The sequence below is a fragment of the Scyliorhinus torazame genome, chromosome 19 (assembly GCF_047496885.1).
Source record: "Scyliorhinus torazame isolate Kashiwa2021f chromosome 19, sScyTor2.1, whole genome shotgun sequence".
In the NCBI taxonomy this organism is placed as follows: domain Eukaryota; kingdom Metazoa; phylum Chordata; class Chondrichthyes; order Carcharhiniformes; family Scyliorhinidae; genus Scyliorhinus; species Scyliorhinus torazame.
Window position 1 is genome coordinate 42383846 of NC_092725.1, and position 18824 is coordinate 42402669.

The following is an 18824-nucleotide window of genomic DNA, read 5'->3' on the forward strand; positions in this document are numbered from 1 at the left end:
GCCCCTGCAAAGAGAAGTGCTTTTAAAGGTTGACTTACCTCCCAGCAACCACTTCCGCAATGCTCCCGCTGAAACTGACTCACCAGCTGTTCTCACGCCGAAATCGACTCAAACGAGTATGAGTAGCGGTTGAGGACTCTGGGTCTGTACTCGTTGGAGTTTAGAAGGATGAGGGGGGGATCTTATTGAAACGTACAAGATACTGCGAGGCCTGGATAGAGTGCACGTGGAGAGGATGTTTTCACTTGTAGGAGAAACTAGAAGCAGAGGGCACCAGAAGGGCGATCCTTTAAAACAGTTGAGGAGGAATTTCTTCAGCCAGAGGGTGGTGAATCTGTGGAACTCTTTGCCACAGAAGGCTGTGGAGGCCAAATCACTGAGTGTTTTTCAGACAGAGACAGATAAGTTTTTGATCAATAAGGGTCTTACTAGGGGGCATAGGTTTAAAGAAGATGCACAAGGCAAGTTTTTTTTTTTTTTTTTTTACACAGAGGGTGGTGGGAGTCTGGAACTCTCTGCCGGGGGAGGTGGTGAAAGCAGGTCCGATAGTGACTTTTAAGGGGTGTCTTGACAAATGCATGAATAGGATGGGAATATTGGGATATGGTTTCCGGAAGGGTAGGGAGTTTTAATTCAGACGGGCAGAATGGTCGGTACAGGTTAGATGGCCGAAGGGCCTGTTCCTATACTGTAATTATCTTTGTTCTATGAAGCTTTGTACAGAAGGGCCAGCCATGGTGCCACCGCTCTGGCTATTTCTGCTACTGTCACCTGATGTGCTAGCCTCCTCATTAGTATCCAAAATGGCACACTTGTTAGAGAAGAGTCAGTACAGGGGACTCCTGCACTGACTGCCTGCCCTGTCTAGGAGTCGCCTATCGATCTTCCTGTACCTTGGGTATGTTCACAGCAGTGCTGGTTCAATGTCTCCCAGCTGCTGTTTCCAGAGGCTCACTGTAAAAGCCATTAATCAAGTTAAATTAGGAGACACCAGCCTCATTCAAATGTTTAAATTGTCAAACGTCCAGGGAGTGGCCTGGCTACCTTCCCGTATCCTGCCTACGAAAAGCCCAGGGGTCAGATTTTTGAAAACCTCTGACTCTGAAACCGCCTGTGCACTCCCCACCCATCCCCACCTGAAAGCCCTTGAAGGCAGAAACCCCAATCTGTGGTACTGCAATGCTTACCCCTGCTTGGGTGCTTTCCACCTTGGTTTTATCAACCTGTCATTTGTGTACGAAACATTGTCATAGAGTTGTAGAGTTTTTACAGCATTTGTGTGTAAAGTAACAAATTGTTGCCCTGAGATGTGAACCTTACAGGTTCTACTGATGCTTATTTTGATCGCACAGAGCTCATCAATTTGCTGTCTGCACCCAGTATCAAACTGCTGTTGTATTTTGTTTGCACACAGAATGTCAGACCTGGTGGAAATTCCTGATATTGTTCAGAAACTTTCATGGGTCGAGAATTGCTGGCCAGAGGATTCCTTTTTTCCGAAACCCTGCGTTCAGAAGTACTGCTTGATGGGAATGGAAGATAGTTATACTGACTTTCATATTGATTTTGGAGGAACATCTGTGTGGTACCATGTACTGTGGGTAAGAAGCTCTCGTAGAAAGTTTGGCTGAGATCCTGTATTCTAACTTGCCAGTATGGCCTGAGAGTGTCAACGTCTTTGCCTCAAGTTGGGTGCACATTGGGCGGGGAGCAAGAGAGAAAGTCTGCCCCTTCAGGCGGCAGGGGGAGTCTGCCCCTTCAGGGGATTGGGGGGGTGGGGGGGGAAGAGAGAGAGTCTGCCCCATTCAGGGGGATGGGGAGAGCCTGCACCTACTGGAGTGGGGGGAGAAAGCTGGGGTGATGGGAGAGAGTGATAAGGGGGGGGGAAATGGTTAGCATCGTTGTGGTAGAGAAGGAGGTAGATTGGGAGATCCCAAAGGGGAGGGGGCAAACTGTTGGCAGACAATATGATGTGCCTTTTCTGTTTGAGAGATTCGCTTCACGCACACAAATCCTTATCCATTTCACAAAATCTTGCAGCACTGAGGAATATTCGGGCCCTCCCGCTGCATAGAGGGCCCTTCCTTCTTCGTGTTTATGGACCCTTGCTTTACAGATTGGCTTCTCCTGAGGCCCCTCCTGCCAGCTCGTTGCAAGCTACTGACTGTTCTTCCATTCTGACCAGTAAGTTGGCTGGTTTCAATATGGGCAGTAACAGGTACTGGATGGCAGAACACAAGGTTTCCGGGAAGAATGGGCACTGAGAGGATTCAGGGTTTGAATGATTCTCTCTTTGACCCAATGACTGAGGTTGTCATTAAAGCCCCATAATCTCGATTATTTTCTGCCTTTCAGGGGGAAAAATTATTTCTTTTGATAAAGCCAACCAATGCCAATCTTGCACTATATGAAAGTTGGAGCGGTTCCATCAACCAGAGTGAGACCTTCTTTGGAGACCAGGTGGACAGATGTTATAAGTGTGTACTGCAGCAGGGACAAACACTCTTCATTCCTACAGGTACATTGGAACATAAGCCTGTGCAATAGTCATATCAACACGGGCTTTCCATCTCTCCTAGTGCAACTACCTGATTGTAGCAGGCAGTTTTCATGATTGCCAGGCAAAATCTGTCCAAGCAGATTTTGGGGTTCCAGTTCCACAGGTGGAGTGAGGCCTCAGTTTTTCCCTATCCTACGGATATTGAGGGCTGGCCTCCTGCCCCTCCTGCGAGTGTTGTGAGGGACCGGTTTTCCCCTCCCTCTCCTAGTGTCGTAAAGGGCCAGACACCCCTCCCCCTCCTGCTTGCTGGGCTGCCTCTCACCTCCCCTCCCCTTCCTCACCTGGGGGACGAGCTCCTCCCACCTCCCTTCCCCCTCCTGCTTGCTGGCTGCCTCTCGCCTCCCCTTCCCCACCTGGGGGACGGGCTCCTCCCGCCTCCCTTCCCCCTCCCCCTCCTGCTTGCTGGGCTGCCTCTCGCCTTCCCTGCTCTTCCCCACCTGGGGGACGGGCTCCTCCCACCTCCCTTCCCCCTTCCCCTCTTGGTTGCCGGGCTGCCTCCCATCTCACCTCCCCTTTTCCCTCCTGAGAGAGGTGCTGCCTCCCCGCTCCCCCTCCCATGTGCTGGATGTTGATTTTCCCTCAAACAGCCTCGCCCAGTCAACACGCTCCAGGTCCTGCCTAATGCTGGTGTAATTAGCCTTCCCCCAGTCGAACACCTTCACCCGAGGGCCACTCTTGTAAGCTGAAAACTTACAGAATTATGATCACTGTTCCCGAAGTGATCTTCTACTGAAACCTCGATCACCAGGCCGGGCTCATTCCCCAGCACCAGGTCTAATTTGACCCCTTCCCGCGATGGGCTATTTACATATTGTTTCAAGAAACCCTCCTGGATGCTCCTTACAAATTCTGCTCCATCCACACCTCTTGCAGTAAGTGTGTCCCAGTCAATCTCGGGAAGTATCACCCACCATGACAACCCTATTGTTTATGCATCTTTCCAAGATCTGTCTGCATATCTGCTGCTCTATCTCCCGCTGGCTGTTAGGAGGTCTGTAGTAAACACCTCAACATGGTGACAGCACACTTCCTATTCCTGAGCTCTACCCAGATTGCCTCGCTGCCTGAACCCTCCTTCACAGCTGTGATATTCTCCTTAACCAATAATGCAACTCCCCCACCCCTTTTGCATCCCCCTCTACCCTGCCTGAAGCATCTGAATCCTGGAATGTTTAGTTGCCAATCCTCTCCTTCAACCAAGGTTCTGTAATAGCAACAACATCTTAATTCCACGTCCTAATCCAAGCTCTAAGTTCATCTATCTTACCTGAAATACTTGTTGCATTGAAACTAACGCACTTCAGCCCACTAGCCTGCTGACGTACTGCTCTGCCCCCTGCCATACTAGGCAGTTCAATCTGTTTCTCTGCCTTCCACTTTTCTTCTTACTAGCTTTTGTTTCTGTCCCCTCTTTACTACCCTCTGACTTCCTGCATTGGTTCCCAACCCCCTGCCACGCCAGTTTAAACCCTCCCCAACAGCTCTAGCAAACAACCCCTCTAGGATATTGGTTCCAGTCCTGCCGTGGTGTAGACCGTCTGATTTTTAATGTCCCACCTCTCCCAGAACCAGTCCCAATGTCCCAAAAATCTGAATCCCTCCCTCCTGCACCATCTCTCAATCCATGCATTCATCCCGTCTATCCTGTCATTCCTACTCTTGACTAGCACGTGGCACTGGTAGCAATCCAGAGAGTACTATCTTTGAGGGCCTGCTTTTTAGTTTATCTGCTAACTCGCTAAATTCAGCATGTAGGACCTCATCCCATTTTGTACCTATATCGTTGGTGCCAATATGCATCACGACAGCTGGCTGTTCACCCTCCCCCTTTGAAATGCCCTGCAGCCGCTCTGAAGCATCCAGGACCCTTGCACCTGGGAGGCAACATACATTCTGCATCCACAGAAACGCCTGTCTACTCCACTCATAATCGAATCCCCTATCACTATAGCTTTGCCATTCTTCCTCCTGCCCTCCTGTGCAGCAGAGCCAGCCACGGTGACGTGAACCTGGCTACTGTAGCCTTCCCCTGGTGAGCCATCTCCCTCAACAGTATCCAAAATGGTATACTGTTTTGGAGGGAGATGACTGCAGGGGACCCCTGCACAGCCTTTCTACTCTTCTCTGTCTGGTGGTCAGCCATTTCCTATCTCCCTCGGTACTCTTTATCTGCGATGTGACCAACTTGCTAAACGTGCTATCCATGACTTACTCAGCATTGTGGATGTTCCAAAGTGAGTCGATCTGCAGCTCCAGAGCCATCAAGTGGCCTAATGGGAACTGCAGCTGGACACACTTTTGCACATGAAGGAGCCAGGGAAAGTTGGCTTGCCCCTGAACTACATCGCGGACGAGGAGCATGATGCAGGTCTGCCATGTCTAAACCCTTGATTTAATTTACAAGCACAACGACAATGTCAAGAGAAAATAAAAACTGCCAAGACTGGCTGAGAGATGTACTGAATACAACAGATGGGTCACAAACCTCTCCACGTTAACCAGAGCCCTTCATTGTTAGCTCCCGCCACAAACTCCAGCCCTTGTCATTAATTCCATCGTGTCATGATTGTAACTTGGACTGCATCAGATCCTGTAAAACTGCTTTAACCTGAGCTGAGTTTCAAGCCCCACATCGTCTCAGCCATCAAGAACACTTAGTTCCATTTGACACCCTGCTGTTGTGGATTTCAACCCAGCTTTTCCCTCTTTCTCAGGCTGCATTCTAACCAAGTTTGTTTTCTAATTTCATCTGAATTTGCTTTGTATTATAACCTGTATTTGCCTTCTTTCTCGAGGCTGGATTCATGCTGTTCTGACCTCCAAGGATTGCATGGCTTTTGGTGGAAACTTCCTGCACAACCTCAACATTAGCACACAACTCAGGTTAGTTACCATTGCCAATGTCCTTTTCTGTGCTTGCTTCACTTTCGCACACCCAGTATCACATCAGGTAGAGTACCACTTATACGACTGCCAACATTAGTTATTGTTACTGGACGAGTAATCTAGAGACCTGGGGTCTCTAGAGCTCTGGGGACATTTCAAATCCTACAACAGTGGTGACATTTTTCAATAAATATCTGGAATTAAAAGTCCAAGGATGACCACAAAACCATTGCCAATTGTTGTAAAAACCCATCAGTTTCACCAATGTTGTTTCGGAAAGGCAATCTGCCATCATTACCTGGCCTACATGTGACTGCAGACTTACAACAATGTGGTTGACCCTTAACTGTCCTCTGAAATGCTGAGTTTTTCCTCTACTTGCTGTTTTTATTTCAGATTTCCAGTATTTTGCTTTTATATTATTGCAGTTGAGGTGTTTGAACCAGTTAGATCTTGAGAGTGTGAACAGTTGAGCAGAACCTTGCCATGTTTCAACATGTGATGTGGGTTGTGTAATTGGCCTTGATTCAGTGAATTTACACTAGGTTGGGGCAGCAGATACTATCCGTAATCAGATAGTGAGATTTTTTCTGTGCCTTAGCACTAAACAGCCAAAGTGAAAAGTACACTGATTTTGGCCAACCTTTTAAAATAAAATTATTACTGGGATGTGGGTGTCGCTGTTTGGGCAAGCGGGGACTTGGGGGTGAACGGTTCCTCGATGGACTAGACATGCCCGTCATGGGAACGATAGACCGAGGGTGTTGGAAGCACCAATAGGACTAGAAGAGGTCACGAAGAGCACACCTCCATTCAGGCAGGGAAGGCACTAGGACCCAATGGGTTCCTGGCGGTCTTCTACAAAAAAAGGCGCGCCAAAATAGGACCTACTGAGATGGGATGCACTCCCGCTCTCCCTGGCGGGGAGGGTGCAGACTATCTTAGATGAACGTATTGTCCACTTTCCACTTTCCATTCAGATCCACACTGATCTCCATCCCCAAGGACTTTGTGTGTTGAGGGAAAAATCCAAGAATCCCCAAAACAGTACTACAAAGGAGAAGCAGCGTGGGAGGCCTGGCTCTCCCAAACTTGCAATACCACCACTGGGCATCCACAGCCCAGAGAGTGTGGGGATGGGTGAAGGAACCAAACAAGCAATGGGTGAGGATGGAGGAGTCCTCCTGTACAGGAACGACCCTCGATGCCCTTGCCAAAACAGCACTCCCATCCCCGCCAGCACTTTGGAAGCAAAAACAGGAAGACACATTACTACCTGAATGGTTATAGATTGGGAGAGGGGAGTGTGCAGCAGGACCCGTGTGTCCTTGTGCAGCAGTTGCTGAAGGTAAGCATGCAGGTGCAGCAGCGAGAAGGCTAATGGTATGTTGGCCTTCATGGAGAGAGGTTTCGAGTACAGAAGCAGGGATGTGTTGCTGCAATTGTACAGTTCCCTTGTGAGGCCACACCTGGAGTATTGTGTGCAGTTTTGGTCTCCTTCTCTGAGGAAGGATGTTCTTGCTCTCGAGGGAGTGCAGCGAAGGTTTACCAGACTGATTCCAGGGATGGCAGGACTGCCATATGAGGAGAGATTGATTAGTTTGGGATTGTTCTCGCTGGAGTTCAGAAGAATGAGGGGCGTTCTCATAGAGACTTATAAATAGACTTAGAACATTTTAACAGGACTAGACAGGGTAGATGCAGGGAAGATGTTCCCAATGGTGGGCGTGTCCAGAACCAGGGGTCAAAGTCTGAGGATTCCGGGTAAACCATTTCGGACAGAGATAAGGAGACACTTCTTCACGCAAAGAGTGGTGAGCTTGTGGAATTCATTACCACAGGAAGTAGTTGATGGCTGGATATAGCACTTTGGGGGGGTGGGGGGGGGGGGAAATGGGATCAAAGGCTATGGGGAGAAAGCAGGAATAGGCTATTGAGTTGGATGATCAGCCATGATCGTAATAAATGGTGGAGCAGGCTCGAAGTGTCAAAAGGCCTTCCGCTGCTCATACCTTCTATGTATCTTTGTATCTATGTAAAGCACTGAACAAGTCCAGTGGTGGTAGCGGCCCTCAGAACCTTGAACCAGATGACGCAACACTTCAGTCTGACCGAGGTGTCCACCATGGCCTCCATCTGTGGCAACCACAGGTTTCCACCAGTTGTGCTGGATGTCACCTTTAAGAGGTGGAGACAGGACAGAGGGACACTGACGGTTAGGGACAGGGACAGACTGGTGACCTTGGAGGAACTGCTAAAGAAACTGGAACTACCCAACAGACAGGAGATCTCAGCTTTTGTAAGTGAAAAGCTTTCTCCGTAAGAAGGCGACAACGTACCCAAGGACCCCAAGAGACACTATATTGCAGGAGTTACTGCACGCGGACAGTCTGGGAAAGGGAACTGCGAGGACATATATGAACAACTTTTAGGAAGGTCACGCTCCCCACTGGCTGAAACAAGGGAAAAATGGGAAGAAGAGCTTGGGACGGAAATAGCACTACACTGAATAGAACCAACTCCACCACCACCTGCGCATGCCTCATGCAACTGGAAGTGGTGCACAGCACACCTGATGACCTGAATGAACAGGTTCTTCCCGGAGGGGAGTCCACATCTGCAGACTGGTTAGCAGACCTGTTGGAATTTCTCCACCTGGAGAAGATTAAGTTATAATGGAACCTACAAGGGAACAAGCGGTCCTAGATCTGGTCCTGTGTAATGAGGCAGGAGTGATTAATGATCTCATAGTTCGGGATCCTCTTGGAAGGAGCGACCACAATATGGTGGAATTTAAAATACAGTTGGAGAATGACAAGGTAAAATCAAACACTAGTGTTTTGTGCTTAAACAAAGGCGATTACAATGGGATGAGAGAAGAACTAGCTAAGGTAGACTGGGAGTAAAGACTTCATGTTGAAGCAGTTGAGGAACAGTGGAGAACCTTCCGAGCGATCTTTCACAGTGTTCAGAAAAGGTTCATATCGACAAAAAAGAAAGACGGTAGAAAGGGGAAAAATCGACCGTGGATATCTAAGGAGGTGAGGGAGAGTATCAAATTGAAGGAAAAAACATACAAAGTGGCAAAAATTAGTGGGAGACTAGAGGACTGGGAAGTCTTTAGGGGACAACAGAAAGCTACTAAAAAAAGCCATAAAGAAGAGTAAGGTAGACTATGAAAGTATCTGGCTCAGAACATAAAAGCAGATAGTAAAAGCTTCTACAAATATACAAGACAAAAGAGTGGCTAAGGGAAATATTGGTCCTTTGGAAGATGAGAAGGGAGATTTAATAATAGGAGACTGGGAAATGGCTGAGGAGCTGAACAGGTTTTTTGGGTCAGTCTTCACAGTGGAAGACACAAGTAACATGCCAGTGACTGATGGAAATAAAGATATGATAGGTGAGGACCTTGAGATGATTGTAATCACTAAGGAGGCAGTATTGGACAAGCTAATGGGGCTAAAGGTAGACCAGTCTCCTGGCCCTGATGGGATGCATCCCAGAGTGTTAAAAGAGATGGCTAGGGAAATTGTAAACTCACTAGTGATAATTTATCAAAATTCACTAGACCCTGGGGTGGTCCCAGAGGATTGGAAAGTAGCAAACGTGACACCACTGTTTAAAAAAGGTCGGCGGCAGAAAGCGGGTAATTATAAGCTTAACTTCGGTTGTAGGGAAAATGCTGGAATCTATCATTAAGGAGGAAATAGCGGGGCACCTGGAGGGAAATTGTCCCATTGGGCAGACTCAGCATGGGTTCACAAAGGGTAGGTCGTGTCTGACTAATTTGGTAGAATTTTTTGAGGCCGTTACCAGTGCAGTAGATAACGGCGAGCCAATGGATGTGGTATATCTGGATTTCCAGAAAGCTTTTGACAAGGTGCCACACAAAAGGTTGCTGCATAAACTGAAGATGCATGGCATTGAGGGTAAAGTGGTAGCATGGGTAGAGGATTGCTTAACTAACAGAAAGCAGAGAGTGGGGATAAATGGGTGTTTCTCTGGTTGGCAACCTGTAACTAGTGGGGTCCCTCAAGGATCAGTGTTGGGCCCGCAGTTGTTCACAATTTACAGAGACGATTTGGAGTTGGGGACCAAGTGCAATGTGTCAAAGTTTGCAGACGACACTAAGATGAGCGGTAAAGCAAAAAGTGCAGAGGATACAGGAAGTCTGCAGAAGGATTTGGATAGGTTAGGTGAATGGGCTAGGGTCTGGCAGATGGAATTCAATGTTGCCAAATGTGAGGCTATCCATTTTGGGAGGAGTAACAGCAGAATGGATTATTATTTAAACGTTAAGATGTTAAAACATTCTGCTGTGCAGAGGGACCTGGGTGTGCTGGTGCACGAGTCGTAAAAAGTTGGTGTGCAGGTGCAACAGGTGATTAAGAAGGCTAATCGAGTTTTGTCTTTCATTGCTAGAGGGGTGGCGTTTAAGACCAGGGAGGTTATGCTGCAATTGTATAAGGTGTTGGTGAGGCCGCATCTGGAGTATTGTGTTCAGTTTTGGTCTCCTTACCTGAGAAAGGACATATTGGCACTGGAGGGAGTGCAGAGGAGATTCACTAGGTTGAAACCCTTTGGATTTCGGCGGCAGCGGTGCGCAGGGGCCTTCTTGGAGGTGAGTAGTGAATTTAAAAGCACTTACCTTTACAGGAGCAGCCCTTTGGATTTCGGCGGCAGCGGTGCGCAGGGGCCTTCTGGGAGGTGAGTAGTGAATTTAAAAGCACTTACCTTTACAGGAGCAGCCCTTTGGATTTCGGCGGCAGCGGTGCGCAGGGGCCTTCTTGGAGGTGAGTAGTGAATTTAAAAGCACTTACCTTTACAGGAGCAGCCCTTTGGATTTCGGCGGCAGCGGTGCGCAGGGGCCTTCTTGGAGGTGAGTAGTGAATTTAAAAGCACTTACCTTTACAGGAGCAGCCCTTTGGATTTCGGCGGCAGCGGTGCGCAGGGGCCTTCTGGGAGGTGAGTAGTTAGTTTAAAAGCACTTACCTTTACAGGAGCAGCCCTTTGGATTTCGGCGGCAGCGGTGCGCAGGGGCCTTCTTGGAGGTGAGTAGTGAATTTAAAAGCACTTACCTTTACAGGAGCAGCCCTTTGGATTTCGGCGGCAGCGGTGCGCAGGGGCCTTCTGGGAGGTGAGTAGTGAATTTAAAAGCACTTACCTTTACAGGAGCAGCCCTTTGGATTTCGGCGGCAGCGGTGCGCAGGGGCCTTCTTGGAGGTGAGTAGTGAATTTAAAAGCACTTACCTTTACAGGAGCAGCCCTTTGGATTTCGGCGGCAGCGGTGCGCAGGGGCCTTCTGGGAGGTGAGTAGTGAATTTAAAAGCACTTACCTTTACAGGAGCAGCCCTTTGGATTTCGGCGGCAGCGGTGCGCAGGGGCCTTCTTGGAGGTGAGTAGTGAATTTAAAAGCACTTACCTTTACAGGAGCAGCCCTTTGGATTTCGGCGGGAACCGGAAGTTCGACCTCTGGCAAGCCCCCCCCCCCCCCCCAACCAATAAATTCTGGTGGAGAGGAAACCCGAGACACTACACGTGTAGTGTCTCCCACCCACCCTCCTCCTCTAACCTAATAATAAGACCCATTGGTGTAAGGTAAGTGCCATATTATATTATTATATTATTAGCATTGTGCAGGTCAAGGATTGGAGGTGGAGGAGCAGTCTCTGTCAGCGAGAGAACCTGAGAACATCTCAGAAGGTAAGCAAGTGATTTTTACTTTTATACCTGTTTTTCAAATTGTGTGTGTCGGGGGGAAACTGAAGTGACATCACAGAAAAGCTGTGACCTGAGTGGCTGGTTGGGATTCTAACCTAAATTTTTTTGAGTATTTGGGAACTAATTAAACATAATAACTTAATTATAATTTAGAGGATATCTAAGCCAGAGATCGGAGAATATTATAGTTAGCTATCGCATTTCTATTAGAAATCTAGTGCTAGGAAACAGATAGTTGACAGTAACTTTGAAATTTAAAAAAAGTATTTATAAAAAAAAAAAGACAAATTTAAATTTTAATTAATTGACGCAATGTCAGTTAGAGGGGTGCTGTGCTCTGACTGTGAGATGTGGCAGGTCCGGGAGGCTTCCAGCGTCCCGGATGGCTTCATCTGCAGAAAGTGCACCCAACTGCAGCTCCTCACAGACCGCATGGTTCGGTTGGAGCAGCAATTGGATGCACTTAGGAGCATGCAGGTGGCGGAAAGCGTCATAGATCGCAGTTATGTAAGTGTGGTCACACCCAAGGTGCAGGCAGAGAAATGGGTGACCACCAGAAAGGGCAGGCAGTCAGTGCAGGAATCCCCTGTGGTTGTCCCCCTCTCGAACAGATATACCCCTTTGGATACTGTCGGGGGGGATAGCCTATCAGGGGAAAACAGCAGCAGCCAGAGCAGTGGCACCACGGCTGGCTCTGATGTTCAGAAGGGAGGGTCAAAGCGCAGAAGAGTAATAGTTATAGGGGACTCTATAGTCAGGGGCACAGATAGGCGCTTCTGTGGACGTGAAAGAGACTCCAGGATGGTATGTTGCCTCCCTGGTGCCAGGGTCCAGGATGCCTCCGAACGAGTAGAGGGAATCCTGAAGGGGGAGGGCAAACAGGCAGAGGTCGTTGTACATATTGGTACTAACGACATAGGCAGGAAGGGGCATGAGGTCCTGCAGCAGGAGTTCAGGGAGCTAGGCAGAAAGTTAAAAGACAGGACCTCGAGGGTTGTAATCTCAGGATTACTCCCTGTGCCACGTGCCAGTGAGGCTAGAAATAGGAAGATAGAGCAGACAAACACGTGGCTAAACAGCTGGTGTAGGAGGGAGGGTTTCTGTTATCTGGACCACTGGGAGCTCTTCCGGGGCAGGTGTGACCTGTATAAGATGGACGGGTTGCATCTAAACCGGAGAGGCATAAATATCCTGGCCGCGAGGTTTGCTAGTGTCACACGGGAGGGTTTAAACTAGTATGGCAGGGGGGTGGGCACGGGAGCAATAGGTCAGAAGGTGAGAGCATTGAGGGAGAACTAGGGAATAGGGACAGTGTGGCTCTGAGGCAGCGCAGACGGGGAGAAGTTGCTGAACACAGCGGGTCTGGTGGCCTGAAGTGCATATGTTTTAATGCAAGGAGCATTACGGGTAAGGCAGATGAACTTAGAGCTTGGATTACTACTTGGAACTATGATGTTGTTGCCATTACAGAGACCTGGTTGAGGGAAGGGCAGGATTGGCAGCTAAACGTTCCAGGATTTAGATGTTTCAGGCGGGATAGAGGGGGATGTAAAAGGGGAGGCGGAGTTGCGCTACTTGTTCAGGAGAGTATCACAGCTATACAGCGAGAGGACACCTCAGAGGGCAGTGAGGCTATATGGGTAGAGATCAGGAATAAGAAGGGTGCAGTCACAATGTTGGGGGTATACTACAGGCCTCCCAACAGCCAGCGGGAGATAGAGGAGCAGATAGGTAGACAGATTTTGGAAAAGAGTAAAAACAACAGGGTTGTGGTGATGGGAGACTTCAACTTCCCCAATATTGACTGGGACTCACTTAGTGCCAGGGGCTTAGACGGGGCAGAGTTTGTAAGGAGCATCCAGGAGGGCTTCTTAAAACAATATGTAAACAGTCCAACTAGGGAAGGGGCGGTACTGGACCTGGTATTGGGGAATGAGCCCGGCCAGGTGGTAGATGTTTCAGTAGGGGAGCATTTCGGTAACAGTGACCACAATTCAGTAAGTTTTAAAGTACTGGTGGACAAGGATAAGAGTGGTCCGAGGATGAATGTGCTAAACTGGGGGAAGGCTAATTATAACAATATTAGGCGGGAACTGAAGAACATAGATTGGGGGCGGATGTTTGAGGGCAAATCAACATCTGACATGTGGGAGGCTTTCAAGTGTCAGTTGAAAGGAATACAGGACAGGCATGTTCCTGTGAGGAAGAAAGATAAATACGGCAATTTTCGGGAACCTTGGATGACGAGTGATATTGTAGGCCTCGTCAAAAAGAAAAAGGAGGCATTTGTCAGGGCTAAAAGGCTGGGAACAGACGAAGCCTGTGTGGCATATAAGGAAAGTAGGAAGGAACTTAAGCAAGGAGTCAGGAGGGCTAGAAGGGGTCATGAAAAGTCATTGGCAAATAGGGTTAAGGAAAATCCCAAGGCTTTTTACACTTACATAAAAAGCAAGAGGGTAGCCAGGGAAAGGGTTGGCCCACTGAAGGATAGGCAAGGGAATCTATGTGTGGAGCCAGAGGAAATGGGCGAGGTACTAAATGAATACTTTGCATCAGTATTCACCAAAGAGAAGGAATTGGTAGATGTTGAGTCTGGAGAAGGGGGTGTAGATAGCCTGGGTCACATTGTGATCCAAAAAGACGAGGTGTTGGGTGTCTTAAAAAATATTAAGGTAGATAAGTCCCCAGGGCCGGATGGGATCTACCCCAGAATACTGAAGGAGGCTGGAGAGGAAATTGCTGAGGCCTTGACAGAAATCTTTGGATCCTCGCTGTCTTCAGGGGATGTCCCGGAGGACTGGAGAATAGCCAATGTTGTTCCTCTGTTTAAGAAGGGTGGCAGGGATAATCCCGGGAACTACAGGCCGGTGAGCCTTACTTCAGTGGTAGGGAAATTACTGGAGAGAATTCTTCGAGACAGGATCTACTCCCATTTGGAAGCAAATGGACGTATTAGTGAGAGGCAGCACGGTTTTGTGAAGGGGAGGTCGTGTCTCACTAACTTGATAGAGCTTTTCGAGGAGGTCACTAAGATGATTGATGCAGGTAGGGCAGTAGATGTTGTCTATATGGACTTCAGTAAGGCCTTTGACAAGGTCCCTCATGGTAGACTAGTACAAAAGGTGAAGTCACACGGGATCAGGGGTGAACTGGCAAGGTGGATACAGAACTGGCTAGGCCATAGAAGGCAGAGGGTAGCAATGGAGGGATGCTTTTCTAATTGGAGGGCTGTGACCAGTGGTGTTCCACAGGGATCAGTGCTGGGACCTTTGCTCTTTGTAGTATATATAAATGATTTGGAGGAAAATGTAACTGGTCTGATTAGTAAGTTTGCAGACGACACAAAGGTTGGTGGAATTGCGGATAGCGATGAGGACTGTCTGAGGATACAGCAGGATTTAGATTGTCTGGAGACTTGGGCGGAGAGATGGCAGATGGAGTTTAACCTGGACAAATGTGAGGTAATGCATTTTGGAAGGGCTAATGCAGGTAGGGAATATACAGTGAATGGTAGAACCCTCAAGAGTATTGAAAGTCAAAGAGATCTAGGAGTACAGGTCCACAGATCACTGAAAGGGGCTACACAGGTGGAGAAGGTAGTCAAGAAGGCATACGGCATGCTTGCCTTCATTGGCCGGGGCATTGAGTATAAGAATTGGCAAGTCATGTTGCAGCTGTATAGAACCTTAGTTAGGCCACACTTGGAGTATAGTGTTCAATTCTGGTCGCCACACTACCAGAAGGATGTGGAGGCTTTAGAGAGGGTGCAGAAGAGATTTACCAGAATGTTGCCTGGTATGGAGGGCATAAGCTATGAGGAGCGATTGAATAAACTCGGTTTGTTCTCACTGGAACGAAGGAGGTTGAGGGGCGACCTGATAGAGGTATACAAAATTATGAGGGGCATAGACAGAGTGGATAGTCAGAGGCTTTTCCCCAGGGTAGAGGGGTCAATTACTAGGGGGCATAGGTTTAAGGTGAGAGGGGCAAAGTTTAGAGTAGATGTACGAGGCAAGTTTTTTACGCAGAGGGTAGTGGGTGCCTGGAACTCACTACCGGAGGAGGTAGTGGAGGCAGGGACGATAGGGACATTTAAGGGGCATCTTGACAAATATATGAATAGGATGGGAATAGAAGGATACGGACCCAGGAAGTGTAGAAGATTGTAGTTTAGTCGGGCAGTATGGTCGGCACGGGCTTGGAGGGCCGAAGGGCCTGTTCCTGTGCTGTACATTTCTTTGTTCTTTGTTCTTTGTTCTTTGATCCCAGAGTTGAGGAGATTAGATTATGATGAGAGGTTGAGTAGACTGGGACTGTACTCATTGGAGTTTAGAAGGATGCGGGGGGGATCTTATTGAGACATATAAAATTATGAAGGGAATAGATAGGATAGATGCGGACAGGTTGTTTCCACTGGCGGGTGAAAGCAGAACAAGGGGGCATTGCCTCAAAATAAGGGGAAGTAGATTTAGGATGGAGTGTAGGAGGAACTTCTTCACCCAAAGGGTTGTGAATCTCTGGAATTCCTTGCCCAGTGAAGCAGTTGAGGCTCCTTCTTTAGACGTTTTTAAGAAAAAGATAGATGCCTTTCTAAAGAATAAAAGGATTCGGGGATATGGTGTACGGGCCGGAGAGTGGAGCTGAGTCCACAAAGATCAGCCATGATCTCATTAAATGGCGGAGCAGGCTCAAGGGGCCAGATGGCCTACTCCTGTTCCTAATTCTTATGTTCTAAGTTCACCATCCGAGGGTCAGAGGATGGCTTCCACAAAGCCCATTCACCAACTTGTTCCAAGACCTGTTCGAAGCCAATTGATAGAGGAGGGGGGAAGGTGGGGGCAACACAGACTCACGGGAGCCACCGGGACCACTGGGTGCAGACTGGAATGGGAGGGGTGGAGGGAATGGGGGAGTGAGAGAGACCAGAGGAAACTAAACAGAACACCCGAAGGCCTTGTTCACCGTGGCTGGGAACTTCAACAAGGCCAACCTCGAGTGTACTGCCAAAATACCACAATAGTCCAAAATACCGGGGCCCCGCAAGGCTGCGTGCTTAGCCTCCTACTATACTCCCTGTACACACACGAATGTGGGGCAAAATTTGGTTTCAACTCCACCTACAAATTTGCTGAAGATACGACCATAGTGGGCCGGATCTCGAATAACGACTAGTCAATACAGGAGGGAGATAGAAAACCTAGTGGAGTGGTGCAGCAACAACAATCTATCCCTCAATGCCAGCAAAACTGAAGAGCTGGTCATTGACTTCAGAAAGCAAAGTACTGTACACGCCCCTGTCAGTATCAACGGGGCCGAGGTGGAGATGGTTAGCAGTTTCAAATTCCTAGGGGTGCACATCTCCAAAAATCTGTCCTGGTCCACCCACGTTAACGCCACCATCAAGAAAGCGCAATAGCGCCTATACTTCCTCAGGAAACTAAGGAAATTCGGCATGTCCGCATTAACTCACACCAATTTTTACAGATGCACCATTGAAAGCATCCTATCTGGCTGCATCTCAGCCTGGTATGGCAACTGCTCGACCCAAGACCATAAGAAACTTGTGAACACAGCCCAGTCCATCACACAAAGCTGCCACCCATGCTTTGACTCTATCTACACCTCCCACTGCCTGGGGAAAGCGGGCAGCATAATCAAAGACCCCTCCCACCCGGCTGACTCACTGTTCCAACTTCTTCCATTGGGCAGGATATACAAAAGATTCAAAAACTGCTTCCCCACTGTCACCAGACTCATAAATGACACTCTTATGGACTGACCTGATTAACACTACACCCCTGTATGCTTGACCCGATGCCGGTGTTTAAGTAGTTACATTGTGTACCTTGTGTTGCCCTATTATGTATTTGATTTTATTTCCTTTTTCTTTTCAAGTACTTAATGATCTGTTGAGCTGCTCGCCGAAAAATACTTTTCACTGTACCTCGGTACATGTGACAATAAAGAAATCCAATCCAAACAACAAGGGGGAGGCCAGAAAGCTGCCAGATGCTCTTGTTCCTCTTTCCAAACAGCAGGTTTGAATTCCTTCCAGAAAGCAATTATCTCTTAAGATATCAAGTAGTCTGAAAACAGCTTTTAAAATGAAGGCAGTGAAACACTTCCTTCAACCTGTGCAGTTCAAAGTCAGTCCAAACTCCTAAGCGAAAGTAAAATTCAGAGCCACAGCCCAGCTCCACCCACACAATGACATCACTGAAGCCATGTGATAAGACACAAACATTTCTTAAACGGACATTCCCACAACACAGAAAACTGGACATGAGTTGGACCCGGACTCCCACCGGTTCGTCACCATGAACACCCACAGGGGTTCATACGAATATACTCGTTTGGGGTCTTGTCCACATGCGGTATTTTCCAGCGTGTGATGGAGAACATCCTGTGGAGATTACCCAGGGTGGCTGTCTACTTGGACAATGTCTTCATCACTGGGTCGTCTAACCAGCAACATCTGGTGAACCTGAACCGGGCCTCTGGTAGTTTGAGCAGGCGGGCATCCGCTTCCGGTGGGAAAAATTAGTTTTTCTTGCCCCTGAGGTCACTTATTGGGGTACTGAGTGGACCAGAATGTGTTGCACCCTGTAGAGGACAAATTGCAGGTGTTGGCTCCTTCCTCGGATCAGTGAATTATTATGGGTAATTCATCCCGAACCAGGCCCCCCCCCCGTCCTCTCCACCTTTTGTTCAATAAGGGTCAACTGTGGTCAACAGCAGTCATTCAACGCGGTAAAATGGCAGCTGTCATCTTCGAAACTGCGAATTTTGACCCTGACAAGCCGCTGCTGTTGACATGTGACGCCTTATGGGGTGGACTCGGTCCTCGCTCACTACTTGGCTGATGGACCAGAGCTACCATTCACATTCCACATGCTGATTCTGAGCGCATTTTTTTATTATTTAAATTTAGAGTACTCAATTCATTTTTTCCAATTAAGGGGCAATTTAGCGTGGCCAAGCCACCTACCCTGCACATCTTCGGGTTGTGGGGGACAAAACCAATGCAAACACTGGGAGAATGTGCAAACTCCACACAGACAGTGACCCAGAGCCGGGATTGAACCTGGAACCTCGGTGTTGTAAGGCAGCAATGCTAACCACTGTGCCACCCTGCTGCCCTCTGAGTGCAAAGGAAGGGTTGGCAGTAATCTTTGGAGTCCGTAAGTTTCATCAATATGTTTACAGACATACTTTCATTTTTTTTCACCCCACAGTTGGATGCAATTTTATTCATAATTCTCTTACTCAACAAAATATGACTCAGACTCCCAGCTGAGCTTCAGGTTATACCTGCACTTTGTGAAGGATGTGGCCAGGCTACAATCACTCCATGTGAATGTCTTCTCTGGGTTCGAAACCTAGGGTCCTTTCTTCTTGCGATGATTGTGCCTGACTCCCAGGTTATCGCTCACACACTTACTACGTGGACCAATAACTGTTATTGGGCTTGTTCAAAGAAGACCGAGCTATTCCCCCAATCGCGTCCGCCAGGATCCAGCGTTGGGCCCTATTGCTGAGGGTATATGAACACTGCCCTGGCATGAAGATCCCCCACATGGATGCGTTAAGGTCCCCCCGAACTGGTGGTGGCTGCACTCCACGTTATGGACTCATGCTGGCGACGGCAGCCCGA

General features: G+C 48.3%; 1 protein-coding gene across 1 annotated transcript in view; it reads left to right on the top strand.

The window, feature by feature from the left end:
- LOC140396664 (lysine-specific demethylase 7B-like) overlaps nt 1–18824 on the top strand; it is a 419959-nt gene that overhangs the window by 33273 nt on the left and 367862 nt on the right. Inside the window, exons 5-7 of the mRNA XM_072485460.1 lie at nt 1415–1601; nt 2356–2518; nt 5356–5443. Coding sequence (XP_072341561.1) covers nt 1415–1601; nt 2356–2518; nt 5356–5443 — 438 coding nt within the window. The remainder of the gene's footprint in view (nt 1–1414; nt 1602–2355; nt 2519–5355; nt 5444–18824) is intronic.